The sequence below is a fragment of the Papilio machaon genome, chromosome 8, assembly GCF_912999745.1.
Source record: "Papilio machaon chromosome 8, ilPapMach1.1, whole genome shotgun sequence".
Lineage (NCBI taxonomy): Eukaryota > Metazoa > Arthropoda > Insecta > Lepidoptera > Papilionidae > Papilio > Papilio machaon.
In genome coordinates, this window is record NC_059993.1 from 831114 (window position 1) to 849874 (window position 18761).

Genomic DNA, 18761 nt, shown 5'->3' on the forward strand with positions numbered 1-18761 from the left:
CATAAATTTTGCTAAGTTAAGATTATTTTACAGTCATATAATTAATGTAACCTTTATATAAATATCTTTTAAATTTGCTATTAAATCAAACAAGGGTAACAAATGTATAAAAAAATGCTGAAGTTTTTGAATACCTGAATGTAGTTCCATTTATTTGAATAGTAAGAAGTTTTGTTTGTAAAATCAGGTCATATCTTAAATAGCAACGTTGTATGCACATCATGAATTCAGAGGCCGGCTCACAACAGTGAGGGACCTTTTCATTAAGCGGTCTTTATACCTATGCCCCGTCGGGAATCCACTAATGATTCTCTTTTTCTTTGGATAATGCTATTTGAAAGGGATTGGTGCTATCACAGTAGACGGTTCGTTATATATCGCAGTGGAAAATTGATGTGTACACACTGGTTGTCATGACAACCATTCAATAAACAAGATGTAAATAGTAAAAAGTGTCTCTTATTTACGCTTCAGAAATAAACATATAACTGGCGACGAGGATAAAAATTATGTCTTTCTTGGGAAGTATACCAAGTTTTGACTACAAAACTACCGAGTGGTCAATTTTCAAGTCAAGATTGTCGCAATTTTTAAAGATAAATAAGATTGAAGATGGTGACAAAGGCGGAGTTCTCCTTACACACGTAACGGACGAAACTTATCGGTTGATTCGGAACCTATCTTACCCGCAAGAGGTCGAATCACTAAGTTATTCTGAACTCGTTTTATTACTCGACGGGCATTTCAAGCCGAAGGTATGTACATTTGCCGATAAGGCGAATTTTTACGAAGCGACAAGAAGTCCAGGCGAATCATTAGGAGACTGGGCGGCGCGACTAAGAGGTCTCGCAAGCTATTGCGACTTCGGCGCCGCTCTGGAAACGGTATTAAGAGATCGTTTCGTCCTCGGTCTGGGCTCGGGGCCCGAACGCGACAGGCTGTTCGAACAGAGCCCGACCGCATTGACGCTCACACGGGCTATTGAACTGGCGGAGCAGGCTGCGTGCGCGAGGCAAGCGAAACTAAGGTGCAGCAGCGAAGCAATGCTCACCAAAGAAGAGCCTATATATCAACTAGGACAACAAGATCACTGCAGACGGAGCGGTAACGGCCGTCGGGTCGGCGCTAGTACGTCGGGGTCATGCGGCGCAGCACCGCGCCGTGATCTGCGATGGGAAACTTCTTGCTGTGCGGTGTGCGGGATGAAAAGTCATCATAGCGATAAGTGTCGGTACAGACATTACACTTGTCAAAAATGCGGGAAGAAGGGTCATCTAAAGAAAGTTTGTGGTAATGACAGAAACAGAGGGTTTTATCATGTCGACTCGGATTATGACGGGCAGGGAACGGAGAATGAGGAGTGCCAGAGCTTCCAGAACTTTAATATGAGGTATGTTACTGATAAACCTTATATGATTGATGTAATGGTCGGTGATCAGGAATTGACAATGGAACTCGATTCAGGTTCTGGTAGATCTGTAATTTCGGATTTTTTATATCGTAGTAAATTTGTAAACTATTCTCTAGAAAGAAGTACACTAAGAATGTGCTTATACGATGGCCGTAAAATTTGCCCGTTAGGTTATTTCAATGCTGTGGTAACATATAACAATTTACAAAAAGTTATAAGAATTTTTGTCGTTAAAAATGGAGGTCCACCGATACTAGGTAGGGATTTTATGTCTGTTTTTCATCTTAGTATAACCTGTGACTTAAAACATTTTGACAACGATACAGAATTATGTAAATTATTAGAAAAGTATCCAGACTTATGGTGCGATGAACTGGGTGCCTTTAATAAGTTTAAGATAAAATTACAACTTAAAGAAAATTCAATTCCAAAGTTTTTTAAGCCACGGACTGTGCCTTTTGCCCTAAAGGACAAAGTCGAACAGGAATTAAATCGGTTAGTAAAAACAGGTGTTCTCGTGCCCATCGATCGTTCACAATATGCTACTCCTATAGTGCCCGTGCTAAAGAGCGACGGCCGTGTTAAAATTGCAGGCGATTTCTCTGTTACACTTAATAAAGATCTCGTTATAGAAAAATACCCTATGCCTCGTATCGAAGAGGTTTTTGCTAAGATAGGTGGAGGCGATAGATATAGCAAAATTGATTTAAAAAATGCGTATAATCAATTTGTGTTAGACGATTCGTCTCAGGAATTAACAACAATTAATACACACAAGGGGTTGTTTAAATACACTAGGCTTGTGTACGGTTTATCCAACGCGCCTGCTATTTTTCAAAAGAGCATGGAGACCTTGCTATCGGGAATAGACGGAGTCAGCATTTGGCTCGATGATGTTTGTATAACGGGACCCGATAAAAGATCTCACTTAAAACGTTTAAGCGAAGTGCTCGGTAGGCTAAGTAGCGCAGGTTTACGCCTTCAAAAGGAAAAGTGCGAGTTTTTTCAAACGAGTGTGAAGTATCTGGGGTACGTCATAAGCAAGGAAGGCTTGCAAACTAGTCCAGATAAAGTTAAGGCTATTCTCAACGCACCGGATCCTACTAACGTTACAGAAGTTAAAAGATTTTTAGGCTTAGTGAATTACTACAGGAATTTCATTCCAAACGCATCGTCATTAATGAGCCCTTTACACGAATTGCTTCGTAAAGATGTTAAATGGCAGTGGGGTGATCGACAGCGGCGCTGTATTGCGGCTGTGAGACAGGAGCTGGCGTCGGAACGCGTGCTGGCTCATTTCGAGCCCGCCGCACAGCTAGTACTATCGGTGGACGCGAGCCCCGCCGGCTTGGGCGCCGTTCTTGCGCAGCGCACATCGCGAGGTGAGGAACGTCCCATCGCGTATGCATCCCGGTCACTCACGGCAAGTGAACGTAATTACAGCCAGATACAAAAGGAAGCAACGGCTATTATTTTTGGGGTAAAACGTTTTCATCAGTATCTGTATGGTCGGGACGATCCGTTTATTTTAAAAACCGACCACAGACCCTTGGTGTCTATTTTTAATAGCGCGACGGGTATACCAGTGACTACGGCTCTTAGACTTCAAAGATACGCGATAATTTTATCGGCTTACAATTATAAGGTACAGTACGTATCGAGTGACAACAACACCGCCGCGGATTATTTTTCACGCGCACCGCTACCATGTAAAGACGCCGAGTCCGGCACCGAACGGAATATAGACGCCTACTATGCAATCAATTTTCTAGATGAATCTACCCCGGCCGTCTCCGCGGGTGACATCGGCAAAATGACGGCACGCGATGCGACTCTTCAGACAGTCATTAGATATATGATGATTGGATGGCCGCGTAAGGTTAATTGTGAAGCGATTTTGCCGTACTTTCTTTGCAAGTCTGACCTGCAGTTTGAGAACGGATGTTTATTTAGAGGACATCGAATAGTTATACCGACTGATTTGCGGAATAAAATGTTAAGTGAATTGCACGACTCGCATTTAGGAATTATTAAAAGTAAAAACAACGCTCGTAGTCGGATGTGGTGGCCCGGTATCGACCGGGACATTGAACGTTGGATCGGGTCTTGCGAGGCATGCGCTAGCGTACGCGCCGCACCGCCACGCGCGCCACCCGCGCCCTGGCCCGCCGACGCGGCGCCATGGCAACGAGTGCATATAGACTATATGACCGTAGGATCAAGGGTATACTTGGTGGTGGTGGATTCGCACAGTAAATGGTTAGATTGTTTGTATATGAATAATGGAACTTCATCTTCGGCTCTAATTGCGAAATTAAAATACCTCTTTTCAAATTTTGGTATTCCTAACGTTTTAGTGTCCGATAATGATGTTAAAATAAATTCAACTGAGTTTAAAACATTTTGCAATGCTAATGGTATTAAACATATGACGTCGCCCATATATCATCCGCCGAGTAATGGCCAGGCGGAAACCTCGGTACGAACGTGTAAAAAAATGTTAAGATGCATTATGAAGGAAAATATTCCTGTTCATAAAATTGATGAAATTTTATTGGGCTACCTATTTAACTATAGAAACACTGTACATTGTACCACCGGTGAAACACCTGCCAAGTTAATGTTCGGTAGAAACTTGCGATCTCGATTAGACTTAGTGTTACCTTGCAATAAAAATTACAATGGTAGTGAGCAGACGCCCATTTCAAGAAGTTTTGAAATCGGAAATAAGGTTTGGATCCGTTGGTATAGTGGACGCAATGATGCGTGGCGATTAGGTACGATAAAGAATAAAATAGGCCATAGAATGTACGAAATTAAGATGAAAGATTTAGATCTAACTTGTATTAGGCACGTTGATCAGATCAGGAGGTATACCGGGTGTGATCTGAACTCCGGGATGAGCACACAGTGCTATCAAGACTACGGTCCGCCGGTGTTAGTGACTGCAGGCGATCATTTTACCCCACCACGACAACATTCGTTGCCAGCTGAGGCTGATCCACCAAGCGTGCCGACCGATCATCAACAAGCACCGCCAGGGTTGAGTGTTAGCGGCGGTACCGTAGGAGAGAGTGAGGCTAGAGTTGATGAACAGCAGGTTGTAGAGGAAAGGGATTTTCGAGTAAGTGATCGGCCGGAGCAGCAGGTTGCAGCTGTCGGGTCATCTAACCTGCCTTGTGTTGTTGAAGGGCGGGCGCGGGAGATAAATACTGTGGAGGCGGGCGCTGAGGTCGCGCCTGTGGAAGGGCCCACTCAACTCTGTGCACGCCCGAAGCGAAAGCCACGTATAGATTATAAGAAGTATTTTTAATGTTATTTGTTTTTGGGTTTCTTTGTAAGTTTTGTTATTTTTTATTATTTGTTAATTTGTTTGTAATAGTGTGGAGGAGTGATGTGTACACACTGGTTGTCATGACAACCATTCAATAAACAAGATGTAAATAGTAAAAAGTGTCTCTTATTTACGCTTCAGAAATAAACATATAAAAAATACATTTAACTTTAGAGAACTCATATAATATCCACAGTTGAAGTATTACAATATTATTCTTATACAACTAGCTGTCACCCGCGATTCCGTCCGCATCGTATTAAAAAAAACATAATAAGTGTCCTATTTGTTCTTCCAGACTTTGATCTACATTTACAAATTTCATCCAGATTCGTTGCGCCGTTCCGGAGATAGCTTCACACAAACATCCATCCATCCATCCATCAAAACATTCACATTTATAATATTAGTAAGATAAATCTTAATAAAACAAAAAAAAAACAGTCGAATATTTTCCATCTAAATTGACATTTATCGTAGCTACTAAAACACTTTAACTTTTCTTCCTTATTTCATTATGACTTTCCGAGATGTAATTGAAGAAAAACACTCGCTACGCGACGTTTTTCTAAATTAGTTCTAGCTCACTTATACGACTGTACCTGGTTATCGAATCCACCTGAATTATATTATGAAGAGGAAAGTTTTTTTAAGTATCGAGTAAACTTGAAAACTACGGAACCTTTCATTTTTTAAATAAAATTTTTCACCTGTAAGATGTCTAAGAGGCACCTATTGGCACAGAAATAGGAACTTAAATTTACATATTTTAACAATCCTTATTAACACTAACGAATAAACAATTATGTGTGTCTTTAGAAGATTTAATTCTCTAGTTTTCTCAAAGCTGGTCTGTCCAAATGCTTACGAACAGAGCGCCTGTCTCTACAAGACCACGAGTTCAGCGAGATGTCGACATCGTGTCATGTGCCGCTGACATGTGGCTTTTAGATGACAGGCATTGTTAAATTATACACATAATAAAGTGTTTAATTTAAAATATATTGAGTTAATTTCGATTTTGACATTTTTTCCACAATCTACAAAAAAATGAAACAATTTTAAAATACATCAAATTTTATTACGCATCCCTTACATAAATAAAAAATACCAGAACTTTTACTAGGATATAATAAAGTCGGAATGCTTTAACATGATGAATAAATAATTTCAATACTCGCATAACAGTGGGCGTGCGGGGGGTGTGCGGGGCGCAGGGGAGACGATATAAATCGCACAAATGGAATACGTAATGCGGACCCGCTGTGGAAGCGGATTTGTTTTTGCAAGCGCCAGGTAATTTGATCAAACCTACCTACACGCCTCATTGCATTCAAACAAATATATTTTGTTTCTAGCCGCGACTTTGTCCGCGCGAAAATAAAAAATAAAACTTACTTAATAGCTAACGTATTTTTCAGACTTTATTCTACATCTGTGTCAAATTTCGTCAAAATCCGTTAAGCTGTTCCGGAGATACCTTCTAACAAACATCCATCATCCATCCGTCCATCCATCCATCCATCCATTCATCCATCCATTCATCCATCCATTCATCCATCCATTCATCCATCCATCCATCCATCCATCCATCCATCCATCCATCCATCCATCCATCCATTCATCCATCCATTTATCCATCCATCCATCCATTCGCCTAAACTTTCGCATTTATAATATTATGCACTATTTAACTCTGCGTACGGCCGTAAGTTATAAAATGTTTGATTTCCAATTTCTAAGCAATTTTTTTTTTTCTATTGTTGAATTTGCCACACTCAGATTGAAGTTCGTCACTAATTGTGTTCCTTAGTATAGATTTAGTACAAGAAATCGATACTTAAGGTCTAATTAAGTAACTACTAAACTATGTGATTTAATTTTTACTGCCACGGGCTCAGGTGTTCAAGTAAAAACTTTATGTATTTCAAATCCCTCTGTGCACTCTCGTAACTAAAAGCTAGCGACAAATTAACTGGCATCAGATATAGCAGGGAGAAAACGCGTTCATTCCCGCGGGACTTACCCGACCGATGTGCTGCATACAGTTGTTTCGGTCTTTTCATCTTAGGTAACTTTTGCAATTTTACAATTAGAGCTCTACAATTAAAAGTTTTGTTGTTTTTCTAGAAAACTAGTAAGTATTTGAACTCAAAGACTTAATTTACAATTTAAAAAGTAATCAACAAAGTATTTGACATAGGAACGATTGTCTGTTTTATATTCACAACACTTGCTGACTCAACTAGAGTCAGACGTGTTTAATTAGCGCCATCTAACAGTACATTTGCGCAATCTACGGTTAATTTGCATTCAAATTATTTTACAGACTCGGAGCTGTTAATACGCGAACACCCTGTCCCCCAACCCAGGGTTAATTTGTCGCAGAAATAACTAATTATCCGTCAGACGTCATAGTAAATGATCTTGCACTGAGCACATTGACCTATCAATTTGCAAATCTAACTATCGTGCAATTTAATATTTCAAGTAAATACAATAAAATGTAATATGAATACTACTAAAAATTAAATCAAAGTAACACGAACAAAAATGTATCAAAAATGTGATAGTCAGTCGTCTCGTTTTTAGGTTTATTAATTAAGTTATATTCATTTATCTTAATAAAGACTTTAATACGTTTAGAACCAAGTGTGTGATCAGACGATGTTCGTTGCTTTCTTGTATCAACAAATAACATAAAATTATCTTTTGCTAAGATATAGTAATTTATCCTTAGTACTCATAGTCGCGTTTGCATTTTTATAAATATCCTACATTTCTCTTTTCATTATTTTTTACATGAAGCATCCTGATATTAATATCGGAAAGCTGAATGCGAGCTAATATCAGAGAGCCATTCATCCGCTCCGCATCTCACTCAAATGTCCTACGCTCTACCAACCTTTTTTGTTCGAAATAAAAGTTTTGATGCTTTTCTATAAAGTATGAGGCAACTGTGGGCCTAGTGCGAATATTTCTGATATTGGGTATCGTATCGTTATCAACAAAATTAGTATAAAAATGTATGCAGCGCCCGTAAAGTACACAAAACACACTAATTTTGACGTTTACGATACGAAGGCGATCATCACTAATATTCGTGCTAGGCTCCTGACTATTATGAAATATTATCTATACCCAAATATGTAAAATGCTTGTATGGAAACTAAAAGAATTGCTGATTAAAGGTTAAATATTTTTGATTATTTTCGTTTTATTTCTTAGAGCATAAAATGAAACGAGTTTTTTTTTCAAATACGGTTACAAGCCTTTGTTGTAAATTATTTAAAATTAATGCGATATCTTAATGTTCTAATACAATAAAATTCAATCATAATGTCAGTATTAACGGTCATGCTAACATTAATTCCATTCTACGGAACCAATCTACTTTATATTTCAACAGCATTTTATTGGCTTAGCAAATTACAGTCCGATAGCGGACGGGCTTGTTTACATTTCATTTCGTGAAATGAGAGTTTAAATAGATTTTTTTTTATGTTTACGAGGAAAAATTAAGGAGAAATTGTTTAATTTGATTTTTTACAACTTTTTTTTTTTTAACAATGGGTATGACAAATAAATTACTATCTCTGTTATTTTCAAAGAGAGTAAGAGGGAGAACAATGTTTTTAAGTACCTAAAAGTGTAGCAACAGATTCCCACGAAATAGACCAACTACATGGAAATTATCATATGGAATATTTCACGAATGAAATATGATATATCAAATATGGCTTCATTCAAGTGGAGAGTTTTGATGATACCATCGTAACTTGTCAGTGGTTGCCCAGTGGTTTGTGATACTTGACACCAAACTACCGGGCACTGAGAACACATTTTGTCTTCGAATTCTTAGTACCTCTTAAATAAAAACGCAAAGAATTTTCAACTCTTTCTATCCTTCTGTCGTTAAAACAAGTGAAAGACGAGATAGTCTTTTGGTAAATCTCTAAATTTTTGTTTCTGGTTGTATCTTTTCTACTTATTTCGGGTACACTTCAGCGATGATATGATAGAGTCTGATAGAGTCCTAATTTCTTTCTTCCCTTCCACAGTCTTTTGTTCCAAAACAAAATGTTATACCAGTTTTTATGAGATTAATATTATGTAAATTACTCTTTTGATTATGTATTTTTTTCTATAAACATAACGCTTTTTCATAACAAAACAGCAAGACAGAAAAATATATTTTGAAATTCTTTTCGAAACAAATAGATGGCATAGATATCCAACATAGTCTGGAAGAACACATAGGCTACTAATTTTTTTTTTAATCCGCGCGGATTGAATCGCTGGCGACGGCTAGTCTTTCATAAAATAGAGGTTTTTTATTTGTTTCGGCAATGAAAACTCACATACCTTTTTAAGTCATGTACCAATCTAATTTAGATTCTCTTTGGTTAACAATTTTCTTTTCACTGGCTGGAATTCGTAATTAAAAATAGTTACCCTTTAAAAATGGAACAGTACTTTATTTAAATGTTGTGCAAAGCGAAGAGCACTTAGTACAGTTCATCAGTTTTACAGTATAAATAAAAGGATGCGCCGAGTGCTTTTTGATGATGTATGCGTACCTTGCAAAAATCAACAGTATTTTATAAGCCATGTTTTGATACCCTGGTAACTAGACAGGTTGGTGCCCTTACTTATTCTTGATTGCAACTATTTGTATGAAGAAAATTATCTAGATTTTATTAAATATATTTGCTGGTTATAGTAATTTTTGCTTATTTAAGACTAAGTCATTGAACTCCAAACTAACCCAACCAAAAGTTATATAGGTAAAAAACAGCATATTTTGTCCCTTGTTAACCCTAATTGTTAAGATATAAAATTAAAAAGTTAAAAGTCTAATTATTCACAGCAAACTGTAAGATAATTCATATTAACATTCAATAAGCCAAATTGATCTACATCCGCAGAGCTTTTAAACTTAAGTTAGAATTCACAAATACGCTCTTCTGCGACTGTCGACAACTTTAATGCTTTTGTGGAGATAAACTAAAACTGTCCAAAAAATATATAGTCGGGAAAGCAATCGTTTTTCTATCCAAATAATGAGGCAAATAATATACAAGAAAGACTTTTAATGTTATTTGTAATTTTACCTAATACAATTGTACATTGTATCCTAAGTAAGGTTGGCGTCAGGCAGCCGGCCAGCCGTAAAAAATTAAGCCAAATCTTTAAGTTTTATTAAACCTTGTGTGCGGACCCCACGTTAGTGGGAAAAGGCCAAGGAGATGATGATGACAATTGTAAATTATCCCGCTCATTCGCTCTGAAAAAAATAGAGATTACAAGTATGTTTTCTTCAAGGAGTTTTTAATAGAAAGAATATTTAACTAAGTACTCCACAAATATGTAGAACGAATATTTTATTTATACTCTACTACCTTCCAATTTTTTCTTAAAGGAATATACATTTTCATGTAATTCAAATCTCCGTTTAATATCAGAAAGTAATATTGGAGTGAAGGGTTGGAGTAGGATTCAATCATAACGCTATCCGACCAATTTGTGACACTAAATACAATATGTTGTTTACGTCTCATTTAACAATATTGTTTTATGTTGGTTAATTATTTATTCCTTGGCTTAGATTCCTTAAAGGCCGGCAACGCATCTGCGATTCTTCTGGCGTTGCGGATGTCCATGGGCGTCGGATCAAATAATTCTCGGTCCGTTGCTCGTTTGCCCCCTTCTCCTATAAAAAAAAAAAAAAAGATTAAGAAGTTATTAATTCCCTTGGCTACAATAGACTAATTACGATCATACCGGAATATGTTACGCAAGTGTAGCCGTTTTATATAAGTAAATAATATCTTATGTGGGTTTGAACAAATTAATCTTCAGATTACACTTTGGCAGCCAAATCTTGCATGAATTTGTTTGTTAAAATTGTATTAGTTTAGAATGTTATATAAACCTAATGATCAATTAAAATAGATCACTAGCTGTTGCCCGCGACTCCGTCCGCGCGCAGTTACAAAAAACTTATTAGGGGTATGAAAAAAAGATGTTGGCCGATTTTCAGACCTACTAAATATGCTCACAAAATTTCATGAGAATCGGTCAAGCCTTTTCCGAGGAGTTTAACCACAAACACCGCGACACGAGAATTTTATATATAAGATTAGGTTTATAGTTCACTATTTGACAATTAAATTTATCTTCCTAAACTCTATTAAAAAGTAAAAATTATACCTGAATAAAATTCCAAATAAAGAAAGTTTCATACAATGCAACTGCTAAAGTTTTAATTGAATACTGAACTTGTGACCTGGATATCTCTGTGCAATATCGAATGACTGTTCCAGACGCTTGGTGTTTGCTACAAACATCCACAATCATCAAACACGTCTCAAATACCGAACACAAACAGGCATCCCCACATTTGTTGAATAGTTAGATTTGTGTAGTAATACTACAGCGTCCATCACAAGCACAAACACCAAACACCAAACAAAAACAGGCAAACACCGAACAAAAACTTCATTCAGTTCATGTTTGTTGTTTGGTGTTTGTCGTTGTTTGCCAAGCGTGCGTAGCGAGTTGAAGATATTGGTACACAAATAAATGCCAAACGCTAACCTTTTGTTTTCTAATGTCGATTGTACCGACCTAGTTTAAAGCGTAAATAGGCCATAACTGTTTAATCTTTTCACTACAAGACTAGTATTTGATAACTTAACTACAAAGAAAATAAAATTACAAAACGCCTGAGATGTTCTGGATGCCTTAATAATTCCTTTCTTATAAGGAAAGAATTGGAAGGGCGAGGATTCTTTTTCTGTACGTCCCCTTCTCTGCGGTCAATTAGAGGTAGGCAACGCATTTAAAATTGCTGATATCTATGGGCAGCGGACGCTTTATTTCGGGGAATTCAGGTGGCCGAAGTTCGTTCGCCACCTTATGATATTAAAAAAGATTTGATCCAAACTCTCAATAAAATTGCCGTTAATTAAGCTTAATTAAACGTTCCTTTTTCAGATTCTTATGTTACACTTCCCACTGATTTTTTTTTTGTTTTCAGGTATAATTTTCACCTACAAATGCCATTTCTCGTGAGTAAATTAATGAAAAAAAACTCTTATTTTTACTTCTTGTACATGAAAATAAATTAAAACCAGTCCTTAATAATAAATTAATACTCAGTAATTCAATACTCAAAAATTTTATTTCTATAAATAGAACACGTCTAAATTTTACTTATATCTATTCTATTTTCTACTTTAAGATTAACATAATAAAGATAATTTTTCCTAGGCAAGCATAAAACCAACCAATGAAATCGAGCAAAGATGTCGCCTTATGCGTAAGTGATGTAAACTGCTCCTCTCTCTGTCCCCTCACAACCATTAGCGTTGTACAGGTAAATACTAAAGCTATAAACTAGCCTTTGATTACATTTGTCGTCCGCTGAATCAATTAGATTTCGAACCGTACTTCCATTCAGTCTAGATGAATAAAGTTCTAAACAGTATGACACTATAATTGTAATTTAACACTGTCTTCGGAAACTTACAAAATATTTTTAGCACTAAAGTTCGCCTGTTAAAAAAATCTTAATTAGTAGTCTATGTGTTCTTTCAGACTGTGTTCTATATCTATACCAAATTTCATCGAGATCCATGAAGCCGTTTTGGAGATTCATTCTATCAAACATCCATCTAAACATTCGCATTTATCATTTTAGTAAGATAACTACTACTGATGCTAACTACCACTACCAATACTAACTACCTAGATACTACCTAGATAACTACCAATGATAACTTTCCCAAACAATATAAAATAAGTTTTATTGCCTTATATTGGACTCTAACATGAAGAAGATAAATAAATTAAAAAGTAATAGGTTGGCAACTAAGTGATTGCGGATATTTTATAAAAAATCAAAGACTATTTTTTCATGGAACTAAATAACTTTATTTTGTAATGTATTACCCATTTTCATCAATGACCTTTTGACACCTTTCAGGCAGCATCATAATCCCACGTTCATAAAACTTCTGGTTTTTATTAGCAAAAAACTGAATTAGGTACGATTTGACTTCATCATCACTTTTGAAATTTTAACCATTCCAGGAGTTTTGTAAAGATCGAAACAAAAAGTAATCCGATGGTGCAAGGTCAGGACTATATGGTGGATGTGACAAAACATCCCAACCAAGCTCCAATAATTTTTGCCGAGTAACCAAAGATGTGTGTGGCCTTGCATTGTCATGATGGAATACAACACTTTTTCGATTTGCCAAGACGGGCCGCTTTTCTTCAACTGCATTGTTTAATTTCGTTAGTTGTTCAATGTAGAGGAACCCATGTATCGATTTTTTGAACATAGCCAAGTTGTTTTAAGTGATTTTCAATGCATGTATGTGATATATGATGCTTCTCTGCAATCTCACGTGTTGAACTGTGACGATCCGAATCGATTATTGCTTTGATTAGGGCGTCATCAACTTCAACTGGACGATCAGCACTTTATCATCTTTGAGTGAAAAATCACCAGAACGAAATTTGGCAAGTCAATTTTAACACTGCCGTTCTTTTAAGGCTTCGTCACCATAAACAGCACATAACTTTTTGTGAGCTTGCAATTCGTTTTTCCCCTTGCGGAAATAAAAAAGCAAAATATGACTAAATGTTCCTGTTGATTTTCCATTTTTCAATGAAGACCAAGCGAAAACTACGCAACCGATCAAAAAACTTTTTTTACTGATTGACTTTGCCAACTATTAAATAACAAAATTTGTTTTACATTTGTACTACGTCTACAAACCTAAAAATTCAACTTAAGCCATGTATGAGTGAAATCCGCAATTACTTAGTTGCCAACCCAATATTTAAATAAAGATTCGGTTTTAAATAATTTACCTAATAACGGATTATTTAACAGACAATTAAAAGACCTTGGACTAACGGAAAACTATAAAGTAACTAATGTGGGTTAATATTTTAGTACCAAATAGCAGTCGCGTGCCACAAGCGATCCCAAATTACTCGGAATAATCGAACTCTACTGAATACATTTTCTAGTTCGGTTTTGTTGGAATAATTCCATTGTTCTAAAAACCGTATTGGTTTTACGCACGATATTTATTTTTAGTATACAGTACAATAACTAAATTATTGTATTGTATATATTATTGTAACACAATACAATACAACACAATCTTTGTTATCACATTTGATGACCACTATTGAATAAAAGTTCTCTAATAAACCGTAATGTCAGTGGGGAAAATTTAACAATTTTATCTAAGGTTGGTACTCATAAATTTATAGTCATCTCTATTTTTGCAAATAGAGTGGGAGAGGTGACACTATATTTTGAGAAGTGTTTCGACATTGTGAATCCATTGATAATAATCACTATTCTCAAGGTTCGTTCACCTAATGTTCATTTGTAAACCACACGTAGTAACACTGTCATGTAAGTAACAAACTCGCATTAATATTAACAATCCGCTAACATTCCGGTCCGGACCCTCGTCACATCACTAATAAGTACCAACTTTGCTTATTATAACGCGGGAACATCACTCATTATGATTATAAACATTTACACCCTTATGTTAACTGTATAACCAAATTTTAAACTGTTTGAATTTAGTGATGGAAAATATGGGAGGGATTATGGATAAAAAGGAAAAGTTAGAGATAATTGCAATTAAGATTGATAGTACCAAAAACCAATCAAGTAGCATTCATATTATAATGTAAAAAATTAACAAAAAATATAGACCATAGTGCACAGATTCGTGTCGGGCTTTATATCCTCTTGCAACTTAATGCTTGACCATTTTGTAAATTAAAAAAAAAGAGATGTCCTCCTAAATGTCACACTGTGACACTGGCTGGTTTCTTTAGTACTTTACTAGTTATTTTTTCCTCTCCAATCGTTAACTATATCGGGGCAACAACCTTCGAACCTTGACTCATATAGCTGACATATCGATGTGAACGGACGCGTATACATCCCCGCTATAAATGTTGCAAGGCTTAGCTGCATGTGATCCAATTACTAACACCCACTGACAAGGCTCTCTAGCGAAAATAAATTTAAACTATCGTACGAATCTGATCTTGTGCATATTATTTGGTTAATTTGTGCTTATTTACATACATTGACCCTTGTAGAGAGAACCCTATTATTGGAAATATAAAGTTTTCTTACACTAAGCTTTTGTTGGTTATGACTGCGCCAGTTGATTATTTAATAAAATCATAGTTGGTTGAAGTGGTTTATATTTATGATTATTTTGCAATTAAAAGTTTAATTTTGTGGACCAAAGTTTAATTTATCTAGGAGCGATGTAAGTCCGTAAAGTTTATTCAAGTTGGCAGCAAACAACATAGCTCGTTTTCAGACTCACGTCTGTCTCCAGCTTCAGACTTAGTTTGTCCTCTAAAGCCTTTGATTTCTTATATCTCACTTCATACTTACACTGTTTAAACAGTTTTATTTTAATCAAACTAATATTATAAATGCGAATGTTTAGATGGACAGACGTATGGATGTTTGTTTGAAGGTATCTCCGGAATGGCCCCACGGATCTTTATGAAATTTTGCACTTTCCTCGATTTTTTGGCAATTTGGAATTTTTTTAATTCCACGCAAACGGAATCACGGGCTACAGCTAGTCACATATATATTTTTTAAATTCTATTCTACACATTTATAATCTCAATATACATTATTCTGATAACATACATCTTAATTGTAAACACTTTGAAGTCTTAACCTGTTAAGAGAGGCGAGGGACTAATATTGTACAATCCAGAGTACAGTAGGGAACATAAACTAAGCAGTAACTTGTGTTATGAATGTATAACAGACGCTTTGCAATGCAAATGGAGTCGCGCGAGTGTCGGTTAAAGGGTTTACTATTCAATGCTCAATTAACACTCGCTTCTAGCGGATTTAATTTACTCTCATACATACCTACTAACAGAACTGTAATATAATACAACCGGCACTCCTGTTTTTATCATCATCATCAGCTCACTATACGTCCCCACTGAGGGGCTCGGAGCTTAGCCCAAGTTAGAGGTGATTAGGCCATAGTCAACCACGCTGGCCCAGTGCGGGTTGGTTGACTTCACACATATCATTGAATTTCTTCTCAGATATGTGCAGGTTGCATCACGATGTTTTCCTGCACCGTAAGAACGTCGGATAAATGTACATATTTAAATTGAAAATACATTGGTACATGGTAGGATTCGAGCCAAGGTCCTGCAGATTGCAAGTCAAGTGCTTAACCCCTGAGCCACTAACGCAAATAGATTTTTTTTATAGTTGGTGTCAAACAAAAAGTGTTTGAAATAGGTTTCCAATACTAACAGAAAGCAATATCCACCAATCCAAAAGCAAGCCACCGTTGGTGATTTTCCTAGACCAATTAGAAACGTTACAACATTGAATTTATGTATTCTACGATTGTGTTCTGTTTTACCTAAAATATATTTAAAAACCCATCTACATTTTCGTAGTAAATATAAAAGCTTCGAAATATAATCAAAACATATGAATGAAGCCAAAATTGTTTCGGTATAATAAAAATAAACTAGACACAGGCATGGAATCGTAAAACCTGATCCAAATGTAACAAGGGTGGACAACCTCAGTATGACGGAAGGATAAATATTACCCAAGCGCTCCCTTGCCTGTACAAATCTTTTAGTTACGACACGAAATTTGCGGCGAAATGTACATGTATTTGGTTAGAAAATTTTATTATCTACTCGTCTTTTACGATCGCAGTAGGTAGGCTTTTTTACTGTCATTTTTGAATTAATTTAAATGTTTATGTATTGTAAAACAACTGCTACAAAATCACTACGAGAACCTGAATAGAAATTATGACAGTTTATGGTTGTTCAAGATAAGATGACACGAAGAGAACGGCTAAACTCATCACAGCACAGATCCTTAATATTTGTACGTACACCATCCAGTTATAATTTAAATAATTCTTATATAATACTAGGTTATGCTCGCGACTCCGTCCGCGCGGAATGAAAAAAAAATTAGTAGCCTATGTGTTCTTCCAGACTATGTTCTACATTTTTTTCCAAATTTCATCAAGATCCTCTCAGTCGTTCCGCATATACTTTCAAACAAACATCCATCCTTCTAAACATTCGCATTTATAATATTAATAAGATTATTTAGTAATATATTATTAAAAAAAATTGTCGTTATGGTTTGCTACGAAGGAAAAAGTATGTATTTGTTAATCTTCAAAGTATTAGTTCTTTTCTAACAGCTATAAATTCACTTCAAACTGCCAATAAAGTGTTGTACTTTAAACTTTTAAAATTTGTTTCATATTTCATAACGTAACAAACAGCATGATTTTACAACGAACGTGGTGAAATTTTTCACCTATTAAGTACACATATACGCCAATCTCAATGCAATGAAGTATTTATAAACATTTTACAAGTTAATTAATATAGAAAACAAATAATTATTTCTCATTTTAGTATTCAGTTTAATTTAAAATTGTATCTATATATATAAAAGAAAGTTGTGTTAGTTACACCATATATAACTCAAGAACGGCTGAATCGATTTGACTGAAAATTGGTGGGCAGGTAGCTTAGAACCAGGAAACGGACATAGGAAAATTTTTACCCCGTTTTCTATTTTTTATTCCGCGCGGACGGAGTCGCGGGTAAAAGCTAGTCTTAAAATAAAATTACTGAGTTTCTACTGTACTAACGAAGGTTAACTAGGTACCTAACTAGATTAAATGCATTCGTGGTCGTCGTTCCAACGTATGAATGACTGTGACCTTGGATAGTTATAATTATGCCAATCTATTTTCCGTTACCATTTAACCTTAGTTTAAGATTACTTTATAGAAATTTATTTAGCCGTCTACGGCCAAAACTAATCTGACCGTTTAGATCGATCTGAAGAATGCTTATAATTTTATTACGAGAGGGAAAACAAATGGGTCGATCTTAAGATACGTAGATCGGTTAAATTTCAAGCAAAAAAAAAGTAAAAACTCAACTTACAATACCTCGATTTATTGTTTTTTGCCGAAAGTCTATTTTGGACTATTAGCCTATCTTCTAACTGTACATATTACGTTATTACTGTTTTAGTTTGCTAGTTATAGGCTCGACTAGATACACTTGACAGATTGGAATGTGTTAGGTAAGTTTTAATGACAAGTTCTTACATTTTTACTATCATTTGTAGGTATAGCAAGCCTCACGATGTTCATGATTGCTGTTGTAGATCTAGACCAAGGTACGAATAGTAATAGCCTATAAGAAATATACGAGTACGACGTCTCTTTTTAGACTGTTTTTTTTACATTAATCGTTATATATTCAGATTTTTTGTGAATGACCTTCACTGTTTATATTAAAGAGGCATTTACTGTTACATCGCGCTTAAGGTGAGACACTTAAACCCCGACAGATACTCAGGATAGAGAGTAAGGACTTATTTATTTTCGACTCATCATTCTTGCTCACTCTATACAATAATACATCTATGGTCTATGCGCGTAGAGCGTCATTACCTACACAAAAATATCTTCAAGCTCTGCTGACGCTTTGCTGAATGGAGTTCCTTTTTTGCAATCGGAGGGGAAATCTTCGAAAGATACCCTAACTTATGTGGGGTTTGACCCACTAAAATCGCCTCGGTGACCAGCCTAAAGTGCAATTTTAAGAGGGTTCCGGGATCTCTGAGGAACGCACCGGAAAAGTACCAAAGGAGTACCTTACTAGGTACCTACATTACTGAAGTCTGTCGGTGTAAAAAATCTAAACACCACTAAAATAACAAACAATTCACTATAAATACGCTTACAATAGCCAATAACACGCTTATTAACACTAACAAGCCTCATACACAGGAGTATGATAATAAAGGTTATACGTACTTCGTTTGACTTGCCATTTAAGTTGTATTGTATGGACCGGACCTATTGTTCTTGAAATACGTCAGAAATTATGGACTTAAACTTTACCCAG

The 18761-nt window shown here is 35.9% G+C and overlaps 1 protein-coding gene across 1 annotated transcript in view; it reads left to right on the forward strand.

Annotated features, from left to right (window-relative positions):
* The first annotated feature begins 401 nt into the window (after nucleotides 1-401).
* LOC106707765 overlaps nucleotides 402-18761 on the forward strand; it is a 58548-nt gene continuing 40188 nt past the window's right edge. The window contains exons 1-2 of the mRNA XM_045679039.1: nucleotides 402-1628; nucleotides 3261-4674. Of these exons, the coding sequence (XP_045534995.1) occupies nucleotides 510-1628; nucleotides 3261-4674 (2533 nt within the window). The 5' untranslated portion in view covers nucleotides 402-509. The remainder of the gene's footprint in view (nucleotides 1629-3260; nucleotides 4675-18761) is intronic.